The 24,800-nt window shown below is 39.5% G+C and overlaps 1 protein-coding gene across 2 annotated transcripts in view; it reads left to right on the top strand.

Annotated features, from left to right (window-relative positions):
- The first annotated feature begins 740 nt into the window (after nt 1-740).
- The window catches only part of RLF (RLF zinc finger), a 320,814-nt gene continuing 296,754 nt past the window's right edge, over nt 741-24,800 (top strand). Inside the window, exons 1-2 of one of the 2 annotated variants that reach the window (XM_078682708.1) lie at nt 773-973; nt 7,728-7,850. Coding sequence is in view for 1 of the 2 variants with exons in the window: in XM_078682707.1 (XP_078538833.1) it covers nt 800-973 (174 nt within the window). In the remaining variant the exon portion in view is untranslated. Of the gene's footprint in view, nt 974-7,727; nt 7,851-24,800 lie in introns of both variants that reach the window. The other variant, XM_078682707.1, reaches the window with a different exon arrangement.

The raw sequence follows: 24,800 nt of genomic DNA, 5'->3' as shown, positions 1-24,800 counted from the left end.
CCAGGAAAGATAGAGCGACTAGAGAGAGCACCGTTACCTAGGTCTAAGATCTGACCACTGGTCCGCAGGGTTGCAATTTTGCACCCCTAGTGAGAAAACTGACACCAGCACGCTGGTGTCCTTCCTCTTGCTTCCTTAAAATTCAGGTGGGCCTTTTCCAAAAAAATGCATATACAATGCAAATGTATTTAGCTTAAAAGTCAAAGTCGTCCATTCAGCAAATATCAAAATTACTCCCACTTAACAGTGGTTTCACTCTCACAGGAGCAGACACCACACTTGATCTTTGTCAAAAGGCAGAGAAACTTCTGCTGCACTGTTCATTGTGAGTGTCACGCGTGTCCTCCCATTTGGTGTTCTATTCTAATTTCAGATGCATTTCCTCTAGCAGACACATTACTAAGAGGGGCGCTTGTTTGTCGCACGAGTGCCTTCTTCAAAAGCTAATCCATCACGGGAAATGTTTGTGCTCGCGCAGTAGGAGTGCAAATGACACCCCGGGAGACAGACATCCATCTCCAGCACAATAAGAATTCAGTCGAAAATATACATACACACGAGATGGCGACCACTTAACACCCACCTGTCACGTGCTATCATAGGAAAGCCACGCACCAATCCAAAGTAGGCAAAACCTCAACCTGTAGCCTCCCCCTGCTGCTGTGGCGTCATCAGCCGTCGCCCGTCCTGAGGGGCGTCCCTGCGCATGGTCGTCATCCACACCATTGGGCAGCAGGAGAAAGACAACGAAAAGAAGTCACATGACGTGTTTGCCTACGCGCTGTTTGGGAGAGGGAAGATGGCGGACGGGGAGGGCGAACCGGATCTGGGAGCCAAAGACGACAACAAGAGGAGGATGCCACCGGAGTTGGTGCAGCATCTACGGAAAACCCTACGAGGCTTGGAGACCCGGCTGCGGGAGCAAGCAGCGTGCGAGGCAGCCACTGTGTCTTACTGCAAGCGCTTCTGCCAGGTGAGAGGGGCGGGAGGCTAGGAGAGAGACAGAACCGCGCTGCTGCTGGAGGGGGGCGGTGCGGCTGCAGTCTGGCGTTGCTCCCGCTGGGCCTTTGTTTTTTCTGCGCAAAGAATCGCCTGCTTCTGTAGCAGCGGGTGGTGCTGGATGGATTCTAACTAGCTCTGTTTGTAGCTAGTTGTTGGCCTTGCAGGGGAGTGATGCCCGTGCTTGTTGGATGTAAACAACATGAAGATCAAGTGTACCCAGGGCTGCTGTTCACGTTTAATCTAAATATCTAGGCTCGGAGAATTCATTCAAACATCCTCTTTTCCACAAGGAAAAGCAGAACTCGTTCCGCGAGCAAGTGATGAGTGAAGATTGTATGTGTTGGGTGCTTTTTAGGCTGACGTGTTTTATTCCTTGCACTGTCATTAGCAAGCTGCATTGATGAGATGGTCGTTCATTTTTAACCGGGTCCTAACTGCATGTCTGTCATCACCACATAATGCATTTCGTTGTTCAGCTGATGGATCTGCTGATTATAGTTACTATATTGTTTGACCATGTTATAATTGAACTAATGGTTTCATTGAAATGAAATCGTGCCTTGGAGTTGCAGCGAGCACATGTAATTTGTTGATAGTTTAGTTTGCATTACCCTGGCTGTGCTACTCTATATAGTGAATTTGTAAACTAGCCTGCTACCGCAGTTTATATGCTGCTAAACTGTTGTTTACGTGTTACGGTAATGCTGTGGTGACAATCACACGTGTCTGGTGCGCCTAGAATATTTATGTTGTCACTCTGTCTATTGTATGGTACTCAGGGTGTACGTATATCGTCATTATGTTTCGGAATGTATATGTCAGTGCCTGATTTGAATTGTAAATATCTGTGCTTTAAGAACCATGGCAATATCTTGATTGATTTATTTTTTAACACGAGCTTGCTTATTAATGCTATCTTTGTAAGTCTTTTTGATGCTGGGGAAAACCTTTGTCCCTGGGGGTCAAGAGAGAGGCAATTTCACTAACGTAACGTTCTTTGACTGACAGTTTGCAAATTAGCAGTATATTTGTTTTTTTTGTTACTGTACACGACCTCGCGCCGCTGTTTGTAAATCATTCTTAATTTGAGCCTCGCTACAGCACACGCGGATTTGTCGACCACCTGCATTAATGTGACATATATTTCTACACACATCCATCTGGGAGCTAACCTTAACGCTCCTTTTTCCTATGACCTCATCCCGCATTGTTTCCATTTCAAGAAAAGTCATACGATGGGCAGTTTTTTTTTTACACTACTGCAAATCACTAGTACACTTTTCAAGTGACTGAAAAATAAGCATCTTTGACAAACACGCAGTACCAATTAAGCCCTGTCACCGGTTTGCATCATGGCTCTTCTCTGGTGAAAAAACTCGAGCTGTCGCGAAAAGCGGAGTATGCCTCCCTTATACAACATTTTGCTTGGACAGCATAGTGGAAGGCAGCGGCAGAACAAGTCCAGCAGCAAGACAAGTGACCCTCAAAAACAATTATATAAAAACTGCAGACACATGTATATGTTACTTGTGCTTTGCTCTTTTCCGACCTCATTCACTAGTTCTGTGAAAATGTTACCTGGCTGTATTCGGACACCTACGCAGATTACCTGGGAGGTAACCATCCTCAACCAACAGAAGCCATCAGATTTATTATACTGTGACCCAGCTATAGTAAGGCAATGGGTGAAGTCTATAATGCATTCCACGTTTCAGATGTGGCACTCAACCCACTAAAGATTCTGTATTCATTGATGTATACATTTAGCAGCACATCTATGGAGCAACTCGAGAATACAACTAGGATAAATGTACAAGCAGGATTTATCTATCTGGAAGGCATGTTTGCTTGAAATAGGATTAAGACGTTTCAGGAAAGCTGAGAGAAATAGTCTCAAACATGGGAGTACAGACAGCTGGATAATCGTTTCAAACTTAATAAACCAATTTCTTCAAAAACCTTCAAGTCCCCAATCTGGTTTCTCTCGAAATCTTTAGGTCGCTAAGGACTATATCTGGATTGAAAGGCACAATAATCAAAACCCTGTTTTCAAAACGCACCAGTAAAAAATTGAGAGATTAAATGCAACAATTACTGGAAACGGAAATAGCAGAAAAGAACTGGGGACCAATTGGAGTATCTTCTGAAGAAATCCTGACTAAAATGTAGCTACTACAAAATCCTACTCGAATGGCATTGAACACCACAGAAGTTAAAATAAATGGAAACCTAATACTATCTGCCGGCGCTTCCACTACAGTGAATGTGACATCAAATTCATACTGTGGTTGTGCTCAAGATTATCACATTTTTGTTTCCAGGTATGGAACGTCATGAGAGAAGTGTCTGGATATAGCTTTCAAAGTATGCCAAGATTTACTCTTCCATGCAGTGTGCCTGGCATCCCTGCAAATAAACCAATGGAGAAGATTGTAACTGCGCTTGCAGTGCCCAAGTCTATATCTCATGGCATTGGACAACACCAAATGCACCTACTTATAAAGAAAATAGCAAAATCGAGGATGACAGGTGTCAGCCTAATTTACCTTGGCAGAGAAGATGGATTCACAGATGTGTTCTTGTTTGACTGGAATGTTCTCGTAGTAGTCTTTTTACAATTTAAGCTTATAACCTCGTATATGGGAGAGCTGATTACACCAAAGTCATAGATGCTGTGAGGTTAAGAGATGTAAATATTGTATTGGATAAATGAAGATTTGATATAAACGGTAACAAACATCAGATTGGCCCTGTTACTCAATCGTTTGCACTCAATAGGTTCACTTAATCACTACATTCGTAGTATTTGGAAATACTCATATACTTAGCAGTGTTGACTGACTTACAACATGGTTTTGATTGGGGTTGTTGAGATGAACTACACGTTTGAATTTAGATTGTGGGATTGAAATAGAGGTTTACTGGTTTTGGGGATTTATTTATACAGCCGCTGTATGAAGAGTTAGATTTAATGTAAGTTGAAATAGTTTGTTACTGATGACTGATCCTAGTAGGAGGAGTTATGGCTATGATGTTTCCATTTTTATATCCGATTTTTCATTTTAGTTTATTTTTGGCATTGAACAAAACAATCTCGAATGTTAATTTTTTCTTTTTTATGTAAAAATTAGTCTTGCCAGCTGCAACAATTGTCAAAGAAATTTCATGTTCCACTTTATATTTACTTTCTATGTAAAGTACATATTTGCAACCAGGGTCATATATTTGTCAACGTCTCAACTTAACCTGCAGCCAAAGATTACTAGTGCAAATATTTAAGAAAATATCTTGGAATCTTCACTTCCTGTCTTGTTTTCAGATGGTATTGCAGACGCAGGTGAGTTGTAGATTTTACATAGTAGTTTGTTAACTTGTGTGTATGACTCAATTTAGTTAATTGGCTTTGGATTATTACTGCACTCTTCACTATATTTTTAAAAGCTGCTGCTATTGAGCCCGTTGCTTCTTAGCTCCCTGTAGCATTAAGACAATATAATATCAATTTTGTTTCCATTTAACGTTCACAGAGTTACATCAATAGAGTTTATTTTGATCAAATCTGGCCTGCTTGGAGTTAAGTACTTCTTATACTACACCTTGGTAATATTTTGGTCCAACCTTTATAAGAAAATGAATTTTGGTTTCTTTGCTTCACTTGATTTAAGATTGATGTTGATATTTCATCTGTATCAAAAGTATGGCAATTTTATTCTTTTGGTTAATTAAATGAGTACTAGTTTTCAGCAATGGGCAGACATTTCTTTTTAAAACAATGTTCATGCTGTGGCTTAGATGGTAAATTAACATTTTTGACAGCAGCATTTTAGGGAGTCTACTGATGTCTTGCCAGTTTGTTGTAACTTATGCTGGAAAATCTTTTGACTTGAAATCCTGAATGGTAACTGGAGGTATTTACCTCGTAAAATGATTAGTCTCAATGTCATACCTACACCTTAGACTGAGGTCAACATTGACATGAGGCGGAGTTGCCTTCTCAGAATGCAGGAAGTGTTTGCTTTTTTTCTATGGAGAGTTAATTGATCTTGAGGACCAAAGGGACTGAAAAGGTAAAACTCATAAAGAAAAGTTTATTTTCATGTAGTCTTTTTGGAAGCTATAGACCATACACACATCGAAGTTTGATCAGAGCATGATAATAGTTTTTAAACTATCTCTGGAGAACATTTAGATTTCAATTATCAGTTGATCTTAATCGATTTGAAATAAATTGCAACGCGCTTGGAATCATTTGGCACTAGGCCGCAAGCAGGTAAAACGTAATTTGTTTTTAAAAAATTGGCTAGAATGATTTTATTTTTAAGCGCTGATCGTAAGGTTGAAAATTAATGCTCTTGAGCGTATGCTAACAGTTAATTTTGAACATTAAATGTGATTTGCATTTTTTGTCATACTTTGAAAGGCTTGCACACCCTATGTTTAATAAAAACAACGCACTGTGAGTGCCATTCATATGACTGAAAATATATCTTCTGTGTGTCAAGATATCAGGCACATTGGTCTTAGAAGAAGGATCGTCTCTTTATTTCACAGCAGTATTTTGTTCTGTTAAGTGTGATACTTTTAAGAGAGATTTCATACAGAAATCTCTTCCTAACATTGGGCAGATTTATCCACTTGATTTTAAAGTATTTTTTTCTTTTGTTAATGTTAACATGCAGTCTATCCACAGATGTCATGTTGGTAGCCCCTCAGTTTGAACATTTTGTAATGTAGGTAAATGACCAAGACTAAAGCTGTCATCTAAAAGATTTGACTTCTAATGTCATGTACCCATGTCTAATCCCAGTACACCAATGTAGGTATTTTTTCTCTTTGATCACATGTCCATGAATTATTTGTATCACATTGGGCAACTATCTTATAGGTGACATGCAGTTTGCATGTATTGCACTTTTTCTGGGTATGGCAAAAAGTTGAGTTGAAGTTTAATGCCTGACTTGACATGTATGCTACAATTAAATGTTTAATTACCTTCTTTTGGGCGCTTGCAATCTTGTTGAACTGGAGGCTTTTGCTCCTGTAGTAATAACCTGCATTTGCTTTATGCACGCAGATTGCATACAAAATAATTAGTCATTGATTTATTAACCCATGTCCACAAAATGGACTACAGTTTTTGTCACATTTATTGCTCTATGTCCCTTTCCTGCAGGCTTCCTGAGTGTAAGTTAATACCAGTATTGCATTCAGTGTTGACAATGAAGTGGTTGTAGCTGTGGTTGATTAGGTTAACTGTCGATTTAAAAAAAAAAAAAAAAATCCCTTTTCCTTGCTACTCAAATATATAGTGTTTCCCATCGAGGAAAAGTCTCTGGCACAATCTGCATAATGTTTTATTTACTTATGTGTTTTGATGAGGTATGAAATCCTGTATTGTTTCCTAGGCCTTATAATCTATATTCGTGACAGTATATTGTGCTATCCTACATGGCACATGCATAAGATAACGCTGCATTAGTTGCAAAGATTTACATCCAAGCATAGCAACTTTTGTGTGTGTGTGTGTTGTTATGGCTTATCTGCTAGAAAGCGGTCTATCATTCTGGCAAACTAGATTGTCAGAATTTAACTTTGACAATTAACATAGTAAGTTGTGCTATTTGTGTTCAAAATTAGGTATTCATTTATTCTTCTATGTATTCAAGGAAGAACACAAAAGCTTAGTTATAGTAAGGAACTTGTTATTTATTACAACAATAAAGAAATTACTGTAAACTACTCACATTTGATATTGCAAAGTTATAGTTCTAACAGTACATTTTTTCTGCTCCATCCAAACAATAGTATAAATTGCTCCTCACAACATAGTGCTATTAAAAAGCTTGACACACTGCATGAACTGTAACTCGTCCCCTCATCGTGTAGTGCTAGCAGCATTTCATGTAGCATCACTTCTACTATGTTCAATTTTAGCTTTCCTAACAACACCTATTAAGCTGTAATTACATTATGTATGATAAGTTTGCATGTAGCTTGGCGAGTTATTGTTCATGTGGTGTGTCAACATTTTTGATAGCACTATATTATGAGGTAAGTAACTTATTGTTTGGACGGTGCTAGAAGATATAACTTACAGTTTGTGCTATAACCTTGTATTTTCAAATGTATGTGTAGTTTAAAAAAACCTGCTTTTTTTGTTATAAATTATGTATTCCTAACTCCAACTAAGCTTTAACCTTTGTTTTTTTTCCTATTAAATGTTTATGGGTTTTTTGGTGTAAAACATGAATCTATACAATCAGAGAAATTAAACTGAGCAATACATTTATTACTTTGCTGCAGTGTTTGATTTTAGTGTAATGTAGTACTTTTGGGCTGTTTAAATCCCATTAACTGTTACTTTCTGGCATAATTCATATTGTCTATGGTTGATGGCTATTTTTAAGTTTTGGGCTGTTTTGGTAGCCCACATAAAGCAATCGTTTTAATATTAAGATTTGATGTAATTATGTACATAGTTTGTCAAAATACACAAAGGCTGTTCTAACTGTCTACTTTATGTACACGTAAACATTTTTTTGTAGTTGGCCATTACGCAGTACTTCTAAATACTATTGTGGTAGTACCGTGGTTGTAAAAAAACGTTTTATTCGATACAAACTTTCGAAATTACAGGAAGTAGCCACCCATTTTGTATCATTTACAGTGTGTCTGTAAGGGGAAGGTTGAGGTTTTCCCTCAAGGAAAATTATTGGTTTTTGCAGGCACCATTGTTAAAACTCTGTGTTTGACAATGGCTGAGGAAGAACATCTTGGACTGCAGCAGGAGGAGAAGGGAGAGGAGATGGGGCTGGTTATCATGCAAGAAGAACAAAAGGTGGAACGCAGTAAGTGCATGAAGGAGTCTTTGGTGTTGCAGTTCTTCACTTTTCCACCTGGGTAGTAGAAAGTAAATGTGTTGCTGGGGACATGTAATTTGTGCCAGGAAGCTATCTCCTGTGGTACATGGTAGCAGTACTCCTTTGTTGCAACTAACATGAGGAAGCATTTGGAGGCCATCTACTCCACACAATTTGCCTGTGCTGAAAGGAAGCGCGAGCTAGAGGTGCAGGAGCCCGCTGCAACAGTATCAGTAGTGGCCACGGCTACCAACTTTGTTTACCCCTTCAAACTCTGCAGTGTTGTCTACAGCTCCATCAGCCCTCACTCAATCTGCTATACTCTGTATACTGAAACTGGCACAGCTGTGCCAGTCGACTTTTTTGCGCAGAAGTACCATATAGTGGACCAGTATGCAAGTACTGCACTTACTGTCTTTTATGTGAGCTAGTGATAGCTCATAAGTTTCTTCACCAACATCTTTGGGTTTTTAATTTCCCCTCCCGTTTGGTATCCCCCATCCTGTTCGTTTTTTGTTCTTTTATTGTTCATGTTGGCTTTTTTTTAGAAAAGCATTAAAATGTTCCAGAAAAAATCCCTCAAACAAAAAATGAATAATAATAAAGATCTTTTAAAAACTACCGAAATATTTAAAATAATAAAGAGCTTGTGTTAATCATATACAAATGTTTCCAGGTGAGTGAAAATATTATAGACTCTTATGTACTGATAAAAGGCAAGTTTACTCTATGTGGTTAAATGAAATACTCTGCTGTACACTGTAGTACAGTGAAATGTTGACTCTATTTCAGCTTATGCGTCTGTTCTGTTAAGTGTTCAGGGGATTATTTTGGATATGATAATATCTATATTGGAGTAAGTAGATTGTTGGTGAGTGGATTTGTGGGCAGCGTTTTGTAATATGAGACTCTCGTATGCTATGTTACCATGGAGGGGTGTACTGAGAAGTTAGTTGTCATACATTTTAGTGCCATTTATCAGAGTGAACTATGGTGTGATACCGTTTATTGCTGTGTCTTATACTTCAGTGGATGGTGGTGTAGTGCAATCACACAACCTGAAGTACAGTGCCATGCAGCATCATAGAGGGACATTAAAAGTATGTAGGTTACATATATAAAAAAATCAATTGTTTTCCTTTTTATGTGTTTCTCAGATAGAAGTAACATTTCTGTTACATTGGTAACATGGAGTTAGAATATTGAAAGTTCAAGATGGTCATATGGTTGTAGTCATTTTGAAACACGGGAGAAACAAATCTATTGGATTGTGAAAATAGACATTTTGATGCAGTTAAGTTAGAAATACACATTGATTTTTCTTTTATTCTGAATACATCGGTGAATCATCACAATTACATATTTAGTTGCCGTTATTTAACAGGGGTTTGACACAAGTTCTAATGTACAGTTTGGACACACATTTAGTTGCATGGTGTAACATATTACATTTTGAATGAAACTGATTTGCAGTCCAGTATACAAATCTTTCAATTTCTGTAATACTGGAGTTTACATTTTGGTAATGGAAGCCTTCATGTTCCCAAAAATATCTTTCACCAAAGAGGTCAGAACTCTGAAGAGTCTCGTTAGCTCTTATTTGTAGAACAGCCAAACAGAATTCTTGATTTTTTTTTTAATGCTATTCGTCGACGAAAGCTGAACATCACCTTTTCACATATCTACCACAGCTCTATGTAGCATATGTGGTTTTTAGACACAATTTGTTGATGAAGATTTAAGGTTTTTGCTGAAAGGTTGCTCTACATGTTGTATTTGTTTTTTGACCTAGTATAAACGTAGGTTGACAATCCGTATTATTGCACATAATACCATTTTAAACTGATGTCTTGTAATTTCCATGTGTTTTTGTTTATTCTTGTTAGGTTGCTCAAAATCCTCTTCATAATTGTAGTTTCGCGTGATTTTTCTTTTGAAACACTGTTTAGGTGTTTTTTTATTATTATTATTATTATTATTATTATTATTATCATAAAATTTATAGAGCGCGCAGCTACCCGAAGGTTTCCCGGCGCTATGGACACCGAAGGATGAAGAGATTAAACCGTGATGGTAGAAGGGCTACTGATTAAACAGCCAGGTTTTTAAGTAATTGCGGAATTTAAGATAGTTGTGTTCTGTACGTAAGTGGTAGGGGAGAGAGTTCCAGAGGGAAGGGGCAAGATACGAGAAGGAGCGTCCGCCCATTCTAGCTCGCTTTATTCTGGGCACTTGGAATTTGAGTTGATTGGAGGAACGGAGTAGGCGGGATGGGTGATACTGGTGTACTAAGGTTTTTAGATATTGGGGAGCCGTGCCATAGTTGATTCTGTGCATGTAGCATAGGGCTTTGAACTTGGTACGGCTGTCGATACGGAGCCAGTGTAAGTTACGCAGTGAGGCTGAGGTGGAGGATTTATTTGGAAGTTTGCAGAGTAACCTCACAGCCGTATTTTGTACCACCTGAAGTTTACTCATTACTTCCTTGCTAGCACCCAGGTATAGAACGTTCCCGTAGTCCAGTCTAGATGTTATCAAGGCTTGGACTATGGTTTTTTGTGTGGATGGAGGGAGCATCCATAGGATCTTCCTAAGCCATTTGAGGATGACGAAACAAACAAGTGGAGGCAACTTTGACCACTTGTTGTTTCATGGTCAGTTGGTCATCGATGATGCCAAGGTTGTGGGCAGTTTTAGAGGGAGATGGAGGTGGTCCCATCTGAGGTGGCCAGTGATGGGGCCCCACAGAGCAGTGTTGTTGCCAAAGAGAAGGAGTTCGGTCTTTCCACCATTCAGTTTAAGTTTGTTGTCATGCATCCAGTTAGCAATATCAGTGAGTCCAGATCGGAGTGAGGATACCTTGGAGTTGGGGTTTGAGGAAAGTGAATAGATGAGTTGAGTATCATCAACATAGGAGTGTATAGTGAGCCCGGCTTGCTCGGCTATTGCTGCTAGGGGTCTGACATACAAGTTAAAAAGCAAGGGGCTTAGTATGGAGCCTTGAGGGACTCCATATTGTGACTTATGTATTTTGGAGGTGGAGGTGGGGGAAAAGACTTGAAAAGTTCTATTGGATAAGAAACTGGATAGCCACTCTAGTGCGGAGCCAGTATTACCGCATGAGTGAAGCGTATTGAGAAAAATGGAATGGGAAACCGTGTCAAACGCGGCACTTAGGTCTAACAAAATAAGTGCCACGGTTTCCCCTTTGTCGACCTGATTACGTATAATTTCGGTGACAGCCAATAGCGTTGATTCTGTGGAAAAACCTGCCCTGAACCCAGACTGGGATTTATGAAGGAGGTTTCTTAACTCTGAGAATTTAGTGAGTTGGTTGTTAATATGTTTCTCCAGGATTTTAGAGAATACTGGGAGAAGGGAGATAGGGCGGAAATTAGCTGGTATTTCTGGGTCAGAGTTAGCTTTTTTTAGCAGTGGCATGATCATGGCATGTTTCCGTGCAGCAGGAACCTTTGCTTCATTTAAGGACATATTGAGTAGTTCCAAAATTAGATTGAGGGTGGGGGAGTCTAATACTTGGAATACATGGGGGGGGATAGGATCCATGGGGGATCTGGATTTAATAGTCCTGATAATGTTACGAAGTGTGGCAATATTGAGTGGATTCCATGTCACTAAAAGCGAGTCACTATTAATGGAGGTGGGTTCCAGGGGCCCCGATTTAGGAGAGCTTGCAGGTTCAGGAGGTGCCGGTATACGTGTAAGATTGTCAAAATCAGAATAGATATTGACGATTTTGCTGACAAAGAATTCCGCCAAAACGTTACATTGGGTAGGGTCCAAAGATGGGGCTTTGGGCTGACAGGTGGCACCAGAGAGTTCCTGTACAGCTTTGAAAAGAGCTTTGGGGCGGTTTGTGCATTCAAAATAGTTAAATTGACATGCTCAGCCCTAGCAGTATTACAAAGCGAGTGATATTTATTTAGGGCTGATTTATATAATAGCTTAATGCTGGGATCATAGTAGGTGCGCCACCGTCTCTCTAGGTTTTTATATTTGTTTTTTTCCATTTTGAGTGCCTCAGTGAACCAAGGGGCAGGTGGCTAGTGGTGATTGTAATACTTCTTACTCGGGGGGGGGGGGGGGGGGAGAGACATGCGTTGGTGGCAGAACTGAGCCATCTATAGATGACCGCTTCATCCTCTACATTGGTGATGGTGGTTACTGGCCTGGAATTTCCTAAACACCGATTGAATTTGTTTGTTTTTCTAGCCACCCTGGGTCCAGTTGGAAAAGCTTGGGTTTTAGAGGATGGTTGGATTTTTATTTGGAATTCTACCAGAAAGTGATCCGACCATGGGATGGGGAATATGGGGTTTACATGAGATGGTATCAAGATTCGAGAAGATGGGGTCTAACAGGTTTCCTGCTTTGTGTGTGGGGCCTGTATTTTGAAGGGTAACATTCAGAGCAGCTAAATCTGCGATAAGATTAGCACTTGAGGGGCAGGATGTGTCATTTAGATGGATATTGAGGTCCCCAACAACCAGAAAATTAGTGGCGTGCAGTAGAAGAGGAGCAATGTGCTCAAGGAGTGAGGCCGCCCATGAGCTAGCAGGTGCTGGGGGGCGGTAGATAAGAGTTCCAGAGAGGTTGAAATTGGGTGACAACAGGAGTTTAAAGAGTCCGGCTTCACAGTTCTGGAAATCTAAGTCATCCCATTTACATTTGTAGGATTTTTTTTATAGATCATTGCTATCCCTCCTCCCCCTTTACCCATCCTGTTTCTTCCAAGGTATGTGTAGTTGTCGGGAAGTGCTGTCGCAATATCAGGACCAGAGCTATCATTTAGCCAGGTCTCTGTGAGGAAAAGAGCGGCTGGTAGAGAGGTTGCGAGCAGATCAAAAATGTCTCTTTTGTGCCTGGAAAGAGATCAGCAGTTAAGGCTGAAGAAGGTGAGTTCAGGGATTGGGATTATGCTCTTGTCGGTATGAGAGATTGAAGGTGAATCTGAGGTATCCATCTTGAGGGTGGAAGGGAGGGATAGAAGAGAGAGGTTACAGCATGGGCATTTGGAAAGGCCTTGATAGCAGCTGAGGTGTGTGGCCTGAGTGCACTGCGAGGACCGGAGGAATAGAAGGGCTTCTCTAGAGTATTTCTGCGGTTCTGGAAACATTTGGGCAAAGGGTCTGGCCCCCGGCCCCGTCCGGTCGAGGACGGGCGCAGACGGGCTTGCCTTTGGCACGCCCGCAGCGTGACTGGAAGTGCATTGAGTTATAGGACGAAGGGGTGTCAGCTGCTGGACGCTGATTGGCTGCTAGGCAGGAAGTAGTTAATCGCTTTCTCCGGCGGCTAGGTTCACGTCCCTCCACACAATCCAAACTTTTGGCGGTGGTCCGGGGAACTCGAACTCTGAGCAATTAATTATTTAAGGTGAGTGCGACGATTTTAAAATATGACCGTGATAACAGAAAAAGAACGAACAATTGTTAATAAAGTTTCAGAGCCTTTACCAAAGCGCTCTGAGGGTTGGTAGTCACAGTGTCTGTTCTTTCATTCAGCGCGTCAACAGCGCGACTGGCTGAGCAGTGTTATAAGGGTAAGGGGTGTCACCATGATGAGAAGCGTATGTCTTTCGCAAATGATTGCTTTCCCTGACACAGCTACTGCCTGCATTCATTTTTGTATATTGAAAATATTTAGTCCAGTTATTTTTTTGTATGCGAGACTGCGCAACGTATGGCATTCCTTCTTTGAATACGGTATAGGCAATTTTAACTATTGCATAATCTAAGCGTAGTCCTTGTGATGTGTTTATTGTAACCGCATAAGCCAAATAAAGAAGAAACTGTTCTCTTCGAATATATAAATCTTTGATAAGAATCTTGGTGCACGTCTAAAACTTCTTTTACTCCTTAATGTGGTAACATTTAAACCACTATAAAATCAATGTCTTTAGGCCTGATTATGCACGCTGGTTTCCGCCGGGTAGGAGAGGATTCTGCTGAGCATTCACCCCTTTTCCTTAGTTTTCACCGACTCGAGCCATCCAGTAGGACCACCCGTCGGGTCGTCGGAAACCCACATCGTAATCTGCACGGTGGTCGGAAATCACTGTACAGCTCTATGGATGCAGGTTTAAAGGAGGACACTCTGTGGAAACTTGCTGACTTTGAAAACAGGGCTCGCCGCAATAATTTGAGGGTTCTCCAAGTGCCTGAAGGCAAAGAAGGTCAAGATCCCCGTAAGTTTATAGTAAACTTGTTTAAGGATGCCTTTCCGGAGCTAACTAAGTGGGATTGGGACAGAGATGTCGAAAGAGTGCATCGCTTCCCATTTAACTTGAAGGGGACTGCCGGTCAAGGAACTGAGAAAGCGATTGAAAAAAATATGGGTAGGCCTAGGGCTTTGTTGATCTCCTTTAATAGTTTCTTAGCCCGGGAGGATGTTTTCAAACTTGCAAGACCTGACAAGCGACGGCCTGGCTCTGGTTTCCAGTTTTTTGTAGCCCCTGATTTTTGCAAATATACGATGGATAACCGTTGGCAGCTCCGACAATTAATTACCCCGCTGCAGGCCAAGGGAGCATAAGAGTTTCTTCTCAACCCAGCGAAACTGAAGATTGTTTATAGAGAACGAACACAATTTTTTACTAATGTGGGATTGGCCAAGAAATTTCTAAATAAGGTTTCTGGTTAAGCAATATTTAGTATGGGGTTGAAAAGAGGAATTTGGGGGGTAGGTTAACCCAAGAGTTAAGATATTGGCCACTTGTGTTAATCAAACTTTTTTTCAGTGTGCTATGGGTGCTTTACGTTTTCTTAGAGTGGATCTATGTGTGTAAATATAGTATCTTTAGTTAAGAAATGGTTTATCCAGATAGGAAGGAAGGATTTCCTTTTGAAATGAGTTGTATATCAGGGGTCTTGCAGGTGGATACAGGGAAACCGTCAGCTACATCTACAGGACCATAAGTCCTAAAGCCTCGATATTGGGGAGGGAAAAGGGGGATGGTGGGAAAAGGGTGGGACGGGCACTTGGCGGGGGTCGGTGGTGGGGTTTAAAGGGGGGCAAAAAATCCACACTTTCATTCAAAAATGATATGGAACTTGAAAGAGAGCTTATAAAAAATGTTAGGTAATTGGTCAAAAGATTATTGTATGGAAATTGTACGGTTAAATGGGGCCAAATGGAGCGGAACTTAGTTGAGTCATATGGCTGCTCCTAGAGATCTTCGAATATATGCTCGCTAAATGTTTCAGGGTTAAACAACTTCAATAAACGGAGAAGAATAGCGGCCGAGCTGCGCCATGTAGCTCCGGATGTGGTGTGCTTACAAGAAACCCATCTCCCTTAGAATAAACACCAGGTATTAGCAGACTTGGGGCTTTCTATTTTAGTTTCATCTCATCAATCCGGCATGACACGAAAAGGAATTTGGTTATGGTGCGACGGAAACTAGCAGATATAAATGGTAGGTGGGCTATGGTTGAATGTGGGGGGCAGCATGGGAACTTTACATTATGCAATATTTATGGCTCCAATGTAGATGATCCAGGGGTTTTGGAAGAACTACATGGTGAACTTGCTGCTTGGGCTACCCCTTTGATCATTTGTGGGGATATGAATATTAATTTAACAGCGCAGGATATTGCTGGGGGAGCAAAGGGCTATAAAGGTCGCAAACCGCAGGTTTGTAGTGCGCTCTTTAATATGTTAAAGGACTATGGCTTGGTAGACGTTTGGAGTACCCTGTTTCCGACAGACCCTGGATATACTTTTTATTCCCATCCCCATAAAAAGATTAGGCTGGAGTATTTTTTCATGGAAGTGCCCCATCTAACTAAAGTTAAAATGCAGGTTCATCCTAGAATTACATCCGATCATACACCTATCGTTTTGGCACTACCGGGTTGGGGGGTACCAGGCATGGCGAGGAAATTTACCTTTGACCGAAAATTGTGTCTGAATGAGGAGTTTATAAAATGTATGACGAAGTGGTTAAGGGAATTTTTTAACAATAGAGACACAGCCCCAATTAATACCGTTTGGGATGCATTTAAAGCCTGTTTCCGGGGAGAGGTCCTAAGCTTTGGGCTTGCTCGGCAAAGAAAAGTAAAATCAAAGATGGAGAGGCTATACCAGGGACTACAGGTGGCAGAGGAGATGTTAACAGTGGGGATTGCTACTCAGGGTAATTGGATACACTAGAGTTTGAGGTGGCAAAGAAAAGGGCAAACATTTTGGGAGTATTGGATTGTAAAAATGCAATGAAATACAACGGAAGATCTGTCATGAGTATGGTGAAACAGTAGGACGACCCTTAGCTTTAAAGCTGCGTATGAAGGAGTCTTGTCGTAATATACTAGCCATGAAAGATAATGTTGGGACGCTAAAGACTGAGCCTAAAGATATATTGGCCATTTTTCATGATTTTTACTCAATGCTATATAAGACTGAACAAACTAATTTGGAGGAGCTAGACCTCACTGTATTAGAGACGCTTGCTAAACTAGACCCATTAGTGGTTGATTTACTGGAGGCACCTATATCAAGGGATGAGTTAGCTACAGCAGTAAAAATTCTAGCAATGGGGAAAGCAGCGGGCCCGGACCAATTACCAGGGGAAATATATAAAGTGTTCTTTGAGGAAATAAAAGAGATAATGTTAGACACATCTAGGGCTGCTCAAACTGGGTTTGCGCCCAAATCATGGAACGAGGCTACAATAGTTGTCTTTAGCCAGAAGGGCAAAGAGGTTGATCTCCCGGGGTCATACCGTCCCATCTCACTTTTAAACTGTGATGGGAAGATATACTCTAAAATGTTGGCAAACCGTATATCCAAAGTCATTACTTCGTTCGTATCTACTGATCAACACAGCTTTATTCCCGGTAGAGGAACGGTGGTGCATATAAACAAAGTTATTACTTTGTTTGATATAGCTGAGGTACAGAAACGCAGCTTGGGGCGGATTTTGCCCGACGCAGAAAAAGAGTTTGACCGTGTGGAATGGAAGTATTTATGGCTACTTATGGAGCATATGGGTTTTCCTAGGAAATTTATGACGGCATTGCAAGTTCTATATGAGACACCAATAGGTAGAATAGCGTCAATGGGCGCAACTTCAGAAATAGTCCAGATCACCAGAGGCACAAGGCAAGGGTACCCCTGCTCTCCCCTGCTTTTTGCATTGTTTATAAACCCTTTTATTTATATGCTTTCTAGTAGTAAGGCAATTAAACCTTTTTGGGTTCGAAATATTCCCCACATAGTTTTCGCCTTCGCGGATGATATCGCGGTGACTTCAGAAGATCCTGCCCCCGCTTTGATAGAAATTGAACGGCTGGCCAAGACTTTCGGACAACTGTCTGGGTACAAGCTTAAATGCTGCGAAAACGCAGCTGGTTTGTTCGGAAATGGTGAAAGTTAATGATTCTAGAGTAGTTGTGGAAGCAACCTATCTGGGTGTTAAGATAAGGGCAGCTATGTCTGAGGTAGTGGAGGCTAACTGGGGCTCGCTTTATAGAAATATAGCAGAGTCCTCCGAGAAGTGGGGGAGGCTGCATTTTACCCTAATCGGTCGAACGAATGTACTAAAAATGAAAGTTTTGCCAAGGGTAATATATCTCTTTAGATCACTACCACTAGAAATACTACCAGCTCAAATTCAGAAGCTACAGGCTTTGTGTGCTAGATTTATTTGGACCCCCGGAAAGCCGCGAAGAGCTATGAGGCTTATGACGCTACCAAAAGACAGGGGAGGATTAGCGGTGCCGGACTTTGTGTTATATTATTATGTTTGTTTTTTGCAAAGGATGCGCATTTTATTGCTGGGAGGTGAAGAGGACGATAGTACAATAACATTAAACCCTAGCATCTCTATTTATCATTTGACCCTAGGAATGGAAGCTAATTGGAGCTTATTTAGAGAGATAGAATGGAGTTATTTTAAAAGAACTAGGTTTAAGACGGTAGCAGCAGCCAGTAAAATATGGAAGAGAGTACGCAAATTAATTAATTTAGGAACTTTAGCTTATTATACCCCATTTAACGCGGCAAAATTGCTCCCATCCATTTGTGGGGACAGTGTGGCGAGGGCCTGGCAGGTAAAAGGGATTAAGGTATTAGGAGACTTATATGACCAAAGGGGAGCGATTAAACAGTTCGCAATGCTAGGACAGGCTTATGGGCTACCGCAATCACAATTTTTTTAATTCATGCAAATTAGGGATTTTTTAGTTAAATATAATTTGAAATTGATTTCTAACCCTTTGATGGAGGCTTTAAAAGCTCAAAGTAGAATTGGCGGGCTGTATAAAATTTAAAGTTCGGGTAAGAACGATGATTTGGAAAAGCATAAGGTATTTTGGGTGGAGAGACTCGGGGGGGGGGGGGGGCAAATTTAACGGATATTTCAATGGAAGAAGCGATTATAAGAGCTAGCGAAGTCCTTATGTCAGCAAATTTACAAATACAATGTTTTAAAACTTTATTCAGGCTATATTATACACCCGAGCGGATGAAAAAACAGGGCAGCTGCTATGAAGGTAAATGTTTTCCATGCGACACACCCGATGCGGATATAGATCATATTTTTTTTACTTGTGTTAAATTGCATTCCTTTATACAAGATATGGAACGATTCTTATCTGACATATTAGGGAGACCTGTTCGCATAACTCTTGCCTTGATGCTTTTAGGGATGGGACAGACTGTTTCAAAGGAGAGGTGTTTGTACAAACAGACTCTTTTTATTTGTAGCAACGACTAGCCCGCTTATGTATAGCGGGGGATTGGCTACGTCCTGAACCTCCAAGATTCGAGGTTTGGAGGGCTAAGTTATATAGAATAGCTAGCTTGGAATTTAGTTTATATTCGCTAAAGGGGGCAAGAAAACGGAAATTGGGTCTCAAGATCTGGGAACTTTTTTGGGCCCATATGAATGACTGAGGGTATTAGTATGTAAATAGGCAAGGAGGTAAATTAAGTGTATTATAAGACTAACAGTAGAAGCAAATATAATATGGAAATGTTAATGTGTAAGATAAAGCTTATCATAGGGATATTTGTAATTTTAAGTTAATTCTATTTCCATGTCAGGCTGTTGTAACTCTCTTTTGATGGGAAATTATTACATAGTTTGTTTTGTTGATCACTCTTACAGAGTGGGCTTCAGTTACATCATTACAAACTTTAATGCAAGAATAATATTGTGAAATGTTTATCATGTCTTTGAAGTGTGGTATCAAAATAAAAAAAATAATTAAATATCTGCAAACATTGACAGGATCCAAAGAACATAATTCATCAGGTGTTTTTGCTTTTTTATTTCTGCAATATTAGCATTTGCTTTCAGTTCAAATTGAGGCAAATGGTCTTATACATTGTCACCCAGCTTAAAGTAATAGAACAAGTAGAGGGTCCTATATTTCTGAGCATACGTTGCAATTTCCTAACAAAAATGAATGTGTCTGTCTGTAACATAACTGGTGCTCATGTAAAGCGCTCTGATACCTTCGGGTCTAGTTCGCACTATATTAAACTCCACAAAAAAAACTTATGTCTACGAATCCAATATTCCTTTTCTTGCTGACATGCCATAAAGTTGATCAAGTTATAGTCTAGATTCTCATCTTTTTCATGCACCTCTTCAACAAAATCCTGTACTTTTCTGTAACGTAACGTGTAACAGCATAAGAAATGACTGAAATTTCAGTTTTGTTTAGTAGTGTGAAAATGTAACGAATGTCTTGAAAGCGTGGATCCTCTGAATGAAATCTTGTTGCTCAGTACTATAATAGTCAAATTTGTCCTGGAAGAGCATCTCATCATCTACCTTTCCCAACGGGGGCTAAATGTGGATATTGTCTTCTAGAGTATTACCCCAGACACTAATTGGCTCTCATCTGATACAGTTCTAGAGCATCACCCATCTTGTCGCTTGAGTGTAGTGGGTGTATACTGTAAAGTTGATAAATCAGGAACATGCTGAACAAAATTTATGGTCTCATTGTCCAGTAGGATTTTCTTTACCAAATGATAAAGTATGTAGATGAGTTATCAATGTCTAAATCTTTCTAATATATGTTGATTTTCTGAAGGTAATGTATACCTTTTTGAACTTGGTCGATACTTATAATTTCTTATTTTTTGTTTTATTTTTTGTTGGTACTCCATAGACTAAAACCACTAAAGGTTCCTCTATTATGTGGTGTATCCCAAGAATGGTAATGTTATTGTTGAAATCTAATGAAAGGAAAACAACTTTTTCATGAAGTGTGCATTCTAATTCATGTTACTGAAATCAATGGATTTTCTGCTGGATTCAGAATAAAAACATCTGTACAGTTATTGTCATCAGACACTGCAGCAAAGTATTTACTTTGTATATACTCGGTAATGCAGTTGATTTGTGTTGGATTGGAGTGAAATAGAGATTGAGTTCAAATTGCATAGATGGGGTAATTGTGCTCTGTGTGGCAATTGTTTTCTATTAACCATGGCCTATTAATGTTAGAATGTTTTATTACGGTCTTAACGTTTCTAATACTTTTACCAGACACTCCGCCTTCTCTATGTTTTTGTCTTGTGTCTTCTGTACAATTTCATGTTTTTGCTTCTCCCGGTAATGGTTTGTAGGCATGTGTAAATCGTCAGCAAGTCTGTTGTTTAAAAGACAAAGAAAAATAGTTTCACTAATAATGAGCCTACTACAAGAGTTTCATCTTGAAATATTTAGATAATGTGTAATTATTCTGCAGTTAGTTTGATGAAGAAATAGATATGTATCCGCCCAAACTGGCAAATGAGTCAATTCCGTTCCTGCAATATGCGGATGATATCGTGGTTGTGAGTCAAACCCCAATAGGACTGCAAAGAGTCATAAACAAACTGACTGATTACTTTGACCTTTTAAGCTTGGAATTAAATTAAAACAAAAACCAAGGTGGTTCGACTAGTAGGCCCCAGAACAGGAAAATACAAATGGTATGCAAAGGGAACGCAAATTGAGGAAATAAGCTCATAAATATTTAGGCATTAAATTGGGCCGAAGGATGACTTTTATGGAGCAAAAAAGGGATATAAAAGTGAAAGCCCAGTCATTCATTTTTGCCTACAAACAGCTCTATAAGAAATTGCAATGCCCCTCACACGGCCATCTCTTGAAAATAATGGCAGCCCAATTGCTTCCAACTCTGTCCTGCGGCCTGGAAATTTGGCATGGTCAAATTGCCATTTTAAATGAACTGCAGACAAAAGCATATAAAGCAGTTTTTAATTTCTCTAAAGGAGCATCCCCAGCACAGGTACGCCTGGAATTTGGCCTCCATAACCAGGAATACCAAAGAAAAGCAACATTTGTAAAAGTGTGCTGGAAATTTAGAGCATCAGAACCTGGATCACTGAATAATTTATGCTGGACTGAAATACAATCTCAATTTGATTTTTTTAAAAAAAATAATAAAAAATAAAAAAATTCATGGGGTGATTTTTTGCGAATAGCACTGGGTGTACTAGAGATGGACGAAGCCTGGAATCGAAAGTTGGAGAGAACAACATTTAATAGAGCGTGTAATGTCCTGGCCAAGAAACTGTCATTCACGGAAGACAAAAGAAGATTGACTAAACAACGCCACACCTGGACGGTAATAAACTCATATATTACTACACTAAAACCGCAAGCCTACGTAGTGGCGCATTTTCTGCAATCCTTAAAGAGGTTCACGGCATACAGATTGGGCGACTATATTTTGAAGGATTTACTTCCTACTTGGAAAAGAAAACAACAAATGGATATTTTCCGTCTGTGCGTATATCGTAAAGAATCAATATGCCATTTGATGTGTGTTTGCGACACTTTTTAAAAGTAGAAAGAAGGAACTGCTCATGGCACCTTTTGAAGGACTTACAAATTCGTACCTGCAGACAGGCGGTAACAAGCTGGATGGGGGGCTCTTCCAATATTTTAATTTGTCGGGGTGTTAAATTAATGACCCAAGTGGACAAGCTCTTATTGAAAGCAGATAAAGAATAAATGCTTGGGGTGGAACATCTTGGGGATTTTTTTTGTAAATATTTAAATGTTTTATGAAAATGCCTTTTTAAATTGCGATTGTTATAAATTTTATCTATGCTTTATGGGTGTGAGAAACCAAATTAAGTTGTCTTTTGACTGACTGACTGACAATTAATCTAAGCTTTACTTCTTCATTATATCTACTTTCCTATTTGGTTTAATTGTCACGTAACCAGGCTGTGTTTCTAGTACACTGTGACAACCAATCACATAATGCTTTGAATATTGTGTTTCTATTGGTTTTCATTATCTTGTAACCATAAATAGGTGTTTCACTTGCCTATCTACTATTTATGAACCTTTATATGTAAATCTAGTTTATTTTTTTTAAATCATTGGTTATTTTGGTAGTGTTGTGTTAACGTTTTGGGACCCAAAATGAATGGAAACCAATGATTATACTCCGTTAAATTGTCCATGTTAAGTTTGTTCCTAATGGTCAATCATCTATCCATGTATATATTTGTTTCCTTGCCTGACTGTTCCTTATTCTTGTGTGAGAGTGTATGAGCAAGATAGTCAGTGTTTGGCTTGTTGGGCTCAGTTTTATTTTTTGTGCCAGAGAGCATAAGAGCTGATTTTAAGTTAATATGAGGTTAAAAGGAGTAGACATTACATGGACTGGTGAAAAGGTTTGTGATTTAATCAGTTTCTCACTCTACTTTCCTCTGTTAGTGCATGTGACCATCCACACTTTATGATTATCCACTGTGAGCAGAATGATATAGCCACCTATCTGGAGTTAGATTATACATTGAGATGAAACAGACATTTTACAACTTCATGTCTATTTTTAAAGACACATTTTGACCTCTCAGAGAAAAAAGTGTAAGTGGTCTACTTTAAATGCTGTAAAGTTGATAAGAACTCGAAGGCGTGTTCACAAAGCTGTCAGCATCCCTTAGATATCATGGAATGTCTTCCAGTTTGATATAAAATATTCCAATCCACTACTCAATTGTCCAAATAGTGTGCATTTTGCAAGCTATGCAAACAATGTTTTCCTTTTCAACCCTAAAAATCGGCTTATTAAACATATGAGAGTGTTGGGATTGTTAAAAAAAAGGCTCTTTTAAGAGCTACCCTTTATTATCTGCAACTTAAATTTTTTATGTATACAGTTGTTTTCCTCCTAGTACCGCAGTACTTCCTAGATACTTTTGCAATAGTACCACTGTGCTGCATGACTTAAAAAAAATTGTATAAATCTTTAAAAGTACCCGCTAAGTTGGGTACACTGGCTGAATCCTTCCTATTGTGTATATAATACCAGTAAACACCCATGTTTCTCAATATGACATAGAACATAGCAAATACGTGTTGCAAACAAGATGGCAGCCTTTTCATTTTTGAAACTTTCATTAGCCAATCAGATTGTGTTTGAAATTTGTTTTACGCTGAGCTTGCTGAAAAATTGTAAACCAAATGCCAAGAGGAGCAAGCTCCACATCATTTTTGAGTATGGACTGTTGCTGCCAGATTTGTTAAACTAGCACAATGGTTGCATGTAGGCATATTTTTGCCTACAGTGCTTTAATGTGCTTGTGAATAGGGTATGATGGACTGGTGTGTTAACATCTATGACCAATTTAAACTAAGGCTTACCTCTTACATGATTTTACATAATCTGTCACATAGATGTGATGTATCTGTACATCAGAATCTTGTCTGGTTGTTTAATGCTCCTATCTTTACATATGTTTGATAGATTGGATCTGGGAAAGCCAAGAAAAATGTCATTCCCATACTCTCCTGTAAAAGAATATAGTTTATTCCACAGATCACCTTTCTGTAAGAAAGATCTGCCACAGTACTAACATGTTGAGTCAAATTGACAATTTTCAACTTTAACAGTGTACCTCTGTGTGTGGGGAAAATCATTTCTGGGAATGCAGATACCCTCCTAAGGGTGTTATGGAAACCTATTGTTTTTGTAAATGTTAAAATGTTTTTGTTAAGTCTGAGAGTATTGGAAGAATTTGTTTAAATAAAAAAATAAAAAATCATATGCATATCTTTTTCGCCTCTGCCTTGTTTAAATCTACGGTATGAAAATGTGAAGAGTATGTTAAACATTCCTCCTGCATTGGTGGTGGTGAAAAGTTACTCAAACAGATTTGAGATATTACTGATAAGTTTTTAAAGGCCGCTCTTGAAGCTGGAAACTCAAAATTTGGGAACTAGTTAATTGGGACTCTACTGTCACCCCTGTGATTTCTGAGTGTCATCCCCGAGGAAAGCTGGAAGAATGACATTCTGGAGCTTGTAAAGCAAACAAAAAAATCTGTGTCCAGACAGAATGGCCAAATTAGGCTGACTTTTGGAGTTATTCAGTTATTGTATTGTATGCCTATCAAAAAAAGTTAAAGATGCAAAAGCATCCTGTGCAGATGGCCTTGGTTGCCTTCCATAGTTTTTTTCCAAGCTGACTTTATATGGTGGGCCTTTATCTATTCTTATTTTTCCATTTGTCAGCGACAGCAGCTAGCTTAATTTTGCTGATGGCTTCAGATACTGCAGCTTTAAAGTTAGATATATATTGTTCTTGGAAAAAAACTTTTTGTGGTGCTGTCCTCATCATTGCAATGCAATATTATCTTCTGGAATTGTTTTGCTTTTTACTCGTTTCATTTTCTCCCGAAAGATCAAAGGCGGAGCCTGTTTCTTGTGCACGTTATTTCGCAATAGGCAGATTCCTTAAATGATGTATAAATATACAAAGCTGTATGTAAGTGCATCAAGAATTCAAAACCCAGGCCAGCTCTCTGTCAGTTTTGCCTTAATGACTGATAAAAGGCAGAGCGGACGCAGGGCACACGGATCTCTGCTAAACCCGCCCAATTATTCTGTCAACTGGTGTTCAAAATATACATTTTGAGACAGTATCTGCTGTGCTG

The sequence above is a fragment of the Lissotriton helveticus genome, chromosome 3_1 (genome assembly GCF_964261635.1).
Source record: "Lissotriton helveticus chromosome 3_1, aLisHel1.1, whole genome shotgun sequence".
NCBI classification, from domain to species: Eukaryota; Metazoa; Chordata; class Amphibia; order Caudata; family Salamandridae; genus Lissotriton; species Lissotriton helveticus.
Note: the sequence above shows the minus strand (reverse complement) of the source record. Positions and strands in the feature narration are given on the sequence as shown.